We start from the raw sequence: 7,615 nt of genomic DNA, 5'->3' as shown, positions 1-7,615 counted from the left end.
CGCTCGTGGATCGCGTCTTGTGTCCGTCACCTGTCATGAAGTGTCCCATTGTCTCACACAGGCATGCCTAGACACAGCTCTATTGTGTATATTTCAAAGGTTTCCTTCATACAACTCTATTCCATCCATGCTTTTGTAAGAGAGGAACAAGTGAAACAAGTCCCTCTCGTTTTCGTTTTAATGAGAAGGAAACGAGAAGACAGTAAGGAGGTCTTGCAGTGTACCACGGAAGGCTTATGGACCTGATGGGGTCCCTCCTATTGTTATCCGAAACTGTGCCTCCGTGCTTGCACCTTGCTTAGTCAAACTCTTTCAGCTCTGTCTGTCAACATCTACCTTTCCTTCTTGCTGGAAGTTTGCCTACATTCAACCTGTTCCTAAAAAGGGTGACCGTTCTAATCCCTCAAACTACCGTCCTATTGCTTTAATTTCCTGCCTATCTAAAATTTTTGAATCTATCTTCAACAGGAAGATTCTTAAACATCTATCACTTCATAACCTTCTATCTGATCGCCAGTATGGGTTCCGTCAAGCCGCTGCACAAAACTTTCTTCTTTCTCTCACCCCTGTTCTGTCCACCTCTCTAATGCAAGAGTTAACCAGTATTCTCAATCATTCATCCCTTTCTCTGGTAAACTCTGGAACTCCCTGCCTGCTTCTGTATTTCCACCTTCCTATGACTTGAATTCCTTCGAGAGGGAGGTTTCAAGACACTTATTCATCAATTTTTGACCACTGCTTTGATCCTTTTATGGGACTGGCATTTCAGTGGGCATTTTTTTTTATTAGATTTTTGTTGCCCATGGCCAGTGTCCTTCCTACAAAAAAAAAAAAAAAAAAAACTATTCGCTACGGCCACTGTCTTGCAGCCTGAGTTGTGAGGGCATGACATGATTACTGCCGAAAGTAATATGGCTTTATATTGCTACCGTGCTGAGGAGACTGGCTGAAGGCTAATGCATCACTGAGGGGAAAGGTTCATCATACTTTTTTTGTTTTACTTTCTTGAAACACAAAGTACTCACAATTTATCAATCTGTCAATACAGCATATAGGTTTGATAGTTTCTATGACACCCAAAGAGATGGTTGAGATAAGTCTCATTTATTCCTGTTCATGTACTACTTTCCTTCAGACTCCAGTCCTCTTACTCCTTTCCTTCACACACATACTCACTTTTCTTTAATTTCTCTAAAGGTTATATAATATTTGCTGGATAAAAATACGTAAGTGCACTCTTGAAGGTTAAGGAAGCACTAAATTTAATTTAGATTTATGCATTTTCAAAGTAAAAAAGAAGTACAAAATTTACTATTTATCTGGTGGTGTGATAACCCTGTCTTGGCAGGCAGCTGCAGGCCCCATCAGCCAAGCCAGTGCTGGTGAGCACTGACGTGACACCATCCCTTAGCCTGGCTGGACTGAGACCTCCATGAATGACAAGTACACAGCCAACATCAGGCTTGCCATTTCAACAACATAAAATATTTACATAACAATTACAATATATAGATACAAATATTGAGTTCTTGCCTCAAGACACTCGAGCAAGCTTTCCTGTATACATATATACATCTTTGATAATCATTCCTTGATACAGAAAATAAAATCATGAGAAAAGGTTTGAAGGTTTGATAGCTTGTGTTATCTAGTCATTATATAATTTACAATGACTTACATCTACTCACTTAATACAAGCAGAATATTTCCATGATAAAGATACCACAACTAAAACCAGGACCTTCATGCAATACACACTTTATCAAGAAAATAGTTCTCCCTACATAAGCCCGTGCATACACTAAGACATATGAACTACAACCCTTGTATTGGTAGGTCACAGCCCACCCAGCCATCATACCAGTGGCTAGTGCATGCATGCTCTCTCTCTCTCTCTCTCTCTCTCTCTCTCTCTCTCTCTCTCTCTCTCTCTCTCTCTCTCTCTCTCTCTCTCTCACACACACACACACACACACATGGTATTGAAAATTGACAAGGCTGCATTTTTTTTGGCTTTGGATGAGTGGGAGAGGAGCAGCAACATCCTGCACTGAGTACCAGCATCTCTCTCACCACAAACATATGATTGTCTAGTAAGTATTTCCACAGTGACTTTCAAGGAGGACTATACCAAGTGTTGAATAGACAAGAATGACTGACAGATGTGACTGTGGTAAGCCTGATCACATTACACAGCTTTCTGCCCCATGATGACTGACTTCTGGAGTTCATATTCCTTCTTGATGTCCTCCAGGGCCTGATCAGCATCAATCACCAACACTGGGGCAGGGGGAGGGTGTGGCTCCTTGTGCAGCAGCCACCTGTCATAGTAGTGGTGCACCTGATAACACAGAGATAGGAGGTGAGTCATGTGGCAGTGACCTTCTGGCTGAGGGAGTGAGATATCATGACTAATTTTTTTTTCTTTATATATTACTGAAGAATTTAGGTTACTGCAAGAATATCTGTAGATAGCAAGCAGATAAAAATGTGGATGATGTTAAGTTTCATCCATGGCAGTCCCACCACACCTTTTTTAAGTAGTCCAGAGGGATGCTAGCTTCTTCAGAGCGGCCTCTCTCCAGCATCCTGGTGTACACCACCTCTGGGCTGGTCCTCAGGTACACTGCAACACAGAACAGATGCATCAAAACCAAGCCTGAAAAAAATGTCTCCATCTTTTACTTTTCTGTCATCCCCTTGTTGTGTGGCCAATACCTTGCCTGTCATCTCTCTCCCTCAAACACTACCTAACTCATCTTACTGAAAACTTCAAAACCAAGTCATAATACAGAACCAACTAACATTCAACATTCTGGAGCATGTTTCTTTACACTTGAACAAACTAATCAGAACTTTACAGAAAAGATGGTATTAAACATTATCTGGTAAGACTGAGCCACAACACACCAGTGGTCGTCACACTCACCGATGAGATCAACACCGATGTCAAGCTTGGACTCCAACAGCTCATAGTACTTGCAGAGAACACTGTACTCAGCCCTATGCAGGTGTCCACAGTCCTGGCCAATCTCCAAGAAACAGTACCTGGAATAGCACATTACCAACTCAAGGAACGGTGCTTAAAATACACATTGCTCTCATTCCTCTCTCTATGTTCAAACCCCACAAACCCCAGCAGCACCACCAGCACCACCACACTCACCTGTTGTTCTGCAGGGAGCGTTCTATCAGCTTGACGTGGGAGGAGGTGGGCTGCAGGTGGATGTTAAGCCGTGTCAGCTGCACATAGGACTGGAAGAGGAAGCTCCAGCGCTGGGGATCTTTGTACAGCATGTCCAGCAGGTTGTAACCATCCAGGTTGGTCCACAAGTCAATAGGTTCCTGGGAATTTGTAATCATGAGTATATCTGCTTCCTAAAACTCAGTGAGAGAATAAAGATAAAAACACAACTGGAATGTGTCGAGACATTTGGGCATGTGGTGGTATCATCTCCATTATCAGATTTTCAAGAGTGATTATTTCATCTTATTATGTAGAGGAAGTGACATTGTTGGTGATGATGATGATAATGATACTCAGTATAAGGTAATGTAGCAACCTCACCTTGTACTGAAACACCAAGAAATTAACTTAAGTATTCAGTTAATGTAAGAAGTGCAGCCAGCGATTAAGCCTTTTCTTTTCTTTTTTTTTATGTAGGAGGGACACTGGCCAAGGGCAACAAAAATCCAACAAATAAAAAAAAAAAAAAAGCCCACTGAGATGCCAGTCCCAGAAAAGGGTCCAAAGCGGTAGTCAAAAACTGAGGGATAAGCATCTTGAAACCTCCCTCTTGAAGGAATTCAAGTCATAGGAAGGTGGAAATACAGAAGCAGACAGGGAGTTCCAGAGTTTACCAGAGAAAGGGATGAATGATTGAGAATACTGGTTAACTCTTGCATTAGAGAGGTGTGCAGAATAGGGGTGAGAGAAAGAAGAAAGTCTTGTGCAGCAAGGCTGCGGGAGGAGGGGAGGCATGCAGTTAGCAAGATCAGAAGAGCAGTTAGCATGAAAATAGTGGTAGAAGACAGCGAGAGATGCCTGAGAGAAAACTCAGAGTGATGCCTATTTTACCAGTCAAGCCACAGTGATCACTACAGCACAGGTGGAGTCTGGTCAACCATGACAGTCTGACCACTACACTATCACACTATGATTCATGGTGAGGGTGTGGCTGTGAGCACCTGGTGCGTGTCCACCCCAGGCATGGACGAGAAGTGCTTCAGGAAGGTGGATTTGCCGCTGCCAATGTTGCCCTCAATGGACACCACGAAGGGACAACTCCTTGACTTCTCAACAGCTGCATCCTGAAGAAGAACAAGAGATGTAGCCAACAATTCTACAGAAAAGTATATTTTCCTAAAGTTGTTGCATCCTCATGACCTCAGTAAACAACGAGTACCTGATTAAGGAATCTACCAGTTAATTAATAAGAAATATTCATACCTTCAATAGTTATTTTTCATTCCTTGGCAGGACATTTCTCTTTTACCAAGAACAAAATAAGTAAATACCTCAGATGCAATAAGATTAAAGCTCTTCTTGAGGAGTTTTGACACAGGGAGCAGTGACAGGCCAAGGTTTGAAGAGCTGGCTGATGCTAAACAATCCAGCTTCCTCTTGACAGGGGTGGCATCCCTGCGCTGCTCCTGGTCCCGTGCTGCAGCAGCCTTAGCGGGGGACAGGGAGGCTACCCTGGAACTCATCCTGAACAGGAAACTGTACTTGAATCATCAATTTACCAAGAATTTGGTTATCATAATAAAAAACAAATGTTCTTTATTACAATGGCAAAGCTCAAAACTGACAATGAATGTGCTGCATGCTGTTCTTTATAAGTGTCAGGAATACATCAAAATATTAATGTACAACTAATATCCAGCTTTAGAAAAAACAAAAAAAATTTTCCAGCACTTGTGGAGAAGTGGGGTCCCAGGCAGGCTAATTTCCTACATATGTCTCAGGGTCCCAGGCAGGCTAATTTCCTACATATGTTTCAAGTGCATCTGAATAATGTCCAATGTAATTAAAATGACCGTTCAAACTCAATCACCTATTACTCTGATAGCTACTCTGACTAGTTTTATTTTCATTTGCCCTGCAACAACACATTCTCCTTCCTGCCCAGCCGTCCCCAGGGGTCCAGGCAGCACAATGCAAGGGTCAGGACACTAAAGTCTCTGTTCTTTTCTAAAAAAAAAAAAAAAAGCATAACAAAATTCAAACCAAGCCTCGTGTGTTTGTATTCCAATGAGGCAAAGAGCAGCTCATATTTCTTGTTTGCTTGAAGCCTAGAGACGTGTCTAGGAGACACAAGCGAATACCTTGGCTCTGGGTAAGCTTGCCAGTCTTTCTGAGACCTCAAGAACACGTCAAGGAACCAAGAGCCGCCTCAAAACACCACAAAACACATGTAGGAACACTGCTTGTTAGTACTGTGTAACCCCAAAAAAACCCGCGAAAACCACTAATGCAACGCTCCACCATCTAAGACGCTGGCGCGTTGACCACCACGGAACAAACAGCCTCCCCACCACAGCGGATGCACACACCTCAATCCTGCTCGCCCACCACCTTAATACATTACGCACACTAGTATTATGAGGTCTGTATATATTTATATATGCTCACCTGCTACATGTAATAACAGCTTGTGGGGGGGCGACAACCCCCCGGGGCAGGGAAGGCAGGGCCCTCCACCACCACCACCACTTCATGAGGGCATCGCTACTGGCCACGATCAGCTGTTTTTGTGCTCCCCCACTTTGTCTGCACAGTGCACCCCAAGTAAGCCCTCACGTCAATGGACCTGTTCATATACGCACTGGAATGCTAAAACAACGTCAAGGTATTGATTTCTGCTGATTCAACAAGCAGTGGCAAGTCCTCGCTGACAGCTTTGTGAAGAAAGACCTGATGCAAGCTGAACACCGACACTACTCACGCTATCTGAAAGGTGACGCAACGGACCCTGCTCCCGCCGTGCACACAAGAGTAAACACGTGTGTGTTGAGGGAGGGACTTTCAAACCAAGGCTGGGATCTGAAGTCATCGCTCCTGTACGGTTTAAGTCGTGGATTGCTGCTGACATGAAACCCGTATTAAGGTTGTATAACTGGGACACGAAAGAAATGTTGGAAGTCTTCTTGATGAACTCCTGTACAAGAGCCAGAGGTCCACTCCTTGCTGATGTACTCCTGTCTTACTTAGGGCAGAGCAGCTCCTCGCTGGTGTACTGCCTTGCTTAGGGCGGGGCAGCCTCCTCACACCTGGAGCTCCTCGGTAAGATCCAGCGGAGAGCGGAGCGAATAATCTGGGACGACCAGCAGAAGCAGGTGACCAGCCAGCATAGCCTCCAGCAACCCCGACACGGAGCAGGCCTCGCGGTGCTCTACAAGGCACAGAAGGAGTGCGCCCCTCACTTCCTGCTGCTACGCAGGCCGTGCCGCCGCACTGAGGTGACAGCCAGCGACGGTGGTGTCCGAGGCTCTGTTCGTGCCACGCTCCAACACCTCCCACCACCAAAGGCAATTCCTGTAGACGTATTACGTGCAGTGGTGGAACAGCAGATTGGCCTTGCATTGGGTGTCCGCACGACCAAGTGTTGCTGAGTTCATTTAGTCAACCGCTACCCTTTATATGGAAGCTTTTACTGCCGGCGCGGGAAGTTAATCCACCAAGGAACCGAACAGGCGCAAGACTGAGTAGAAAAAAAAAAAAAAAAAAAGACATATTGGGTTGATCCGTCACTTTGTAGCTCGAATTTAGACCATGAACGTTTAACCTTTCGATTGCTTTCTAGTATGTGAGAACTTAAATACATTCATGATTCAGTATATGTGCATTTACGAACACGAAACTTTTGTTCTTTTCAATTAAAATACTATCTTATCAATGTGTTTTCCTGCATTGTTCCACTAATACATGGGTAATTACCATGAACATTGTGAGCATGAGTGTAGCAGGCATTGATACTATTCCTGTTTTGCAGTGGTACCATTAACAGAGCCTGGGTTTGCAGTCTCCTCACATTGGCATGTATTAGTACAGTGCCTCTGTACTATATAGTCTCATCTATTATATGTCCTAGAGTGAAGTCATTAAAAAGTTTGTGTGACTTGAAGTCTCTCATCAAAAGTATGTTTCCTCCAGAGTCCAGTGTACAGGAATATTAAATGTTTATCTTTCTTGGACAAAATTAAGGAAACTATTATTAAAATTCCTATACAAGCTTGAAAGTCAAGCCAACACAGGCTGACCTGCCAATTAACACCCAACACAACACTGGCTGGATCATAACCTCGCCATTTTGACACGCCAAAACATTAAACTTCTGACTGGCTAACACATGACACAAGTATATTAAAAAAAACATGTATATCACGTGTGTAGATAATAAATATCTAGGAAGCTAACTATATTTTAAACAACATTTTACTGTGATCCCTACTTGTTCATGAAACGTCAAAATACCTTGGTGACATAACTCTTGACACCAACCCACACAAGATTAATATCACCCTCATTCACAGCCACTCGCAGCCATGACAGCAACTATACACACCTACTGCCTCTATAGATGCTGACCCAGACAAAATTCACTATATGCAG

The 7,615-nt window shown here is 43.6% G+C and overlaps 1 protein-coding gene across 4 annotated transcripts; it reads right to left on the bottom strand.

Annotated features, from left to right (window-relative positions):
• Positions 1 to 1,261: 1,261 nt before the first annotated feature.
• Positions 1,262 to 6,708, bottom strand: LOC135091972 (deoxynucleoside kinase-like). Of its 4 annotated transcripts, none has more exons than XM_063990065.1 (7): positions 6,211 to 6,708; positions 4,519 to 4,711; positions 4,189 to 4,311; positions 3,167 to 3,345; positions 2,930 to 3,048; positions 2,532 to 2,626; positions 1,262 to 2,341 (listed from the first exon to the last, which is right to left on the bottom strand). In XM_063990065.1, exons 2-7 carry the CDS (start codon positions 4,708 to 4,710, stop codon positions 2,189 to 2,191), a joined length of 861 nt encoding a protein of 286 aa, XP_063846135.1. In that variant the 5' UTR covers position 4,711; positions 6,211 to 6,708; the 3' UTR covers positions 1,262 to 2,188. The 4 variants fall into 4 exon arrangements, with proteins under 4 accessions (XP_063846135.1, XP_063846132.1, XP_063846134.1 ...); XM_063990062.1 differs by lacking the exon at positions 6,211 to 6,708 and adding an exon at positions 5,636 to 6,165 and having other exon boundaries at positions 4,519 to 4,723; XM_063990064.1 differs by lacking the exon at positions 6,211 to 6,708 and adding an exon at positions 5,636 to 6,165.
• Positions 6,709 to 7,615: the final 907 nt, after the last annotated feature.

This window comes from Scylla paramamosain, chromosome 39, assembly GCF_035594125.1.
Source record: "Scylla paramamosain isolate STU-SP2022 chromosome 39, ASM3559412v1, whole genome shotgun sequence".
Lineage (NCBI taxonomy): Eukaryota > Metazoa > Arthropoda > Malacostraca > Decapoda > Portunidae > Scylla > Scylla paramamosain.
The sequence above is the reverse complement of the archived record's forward strand: the minus strand, read 5'-3'. Positions and strand labels throughout refer to the sequence as shown.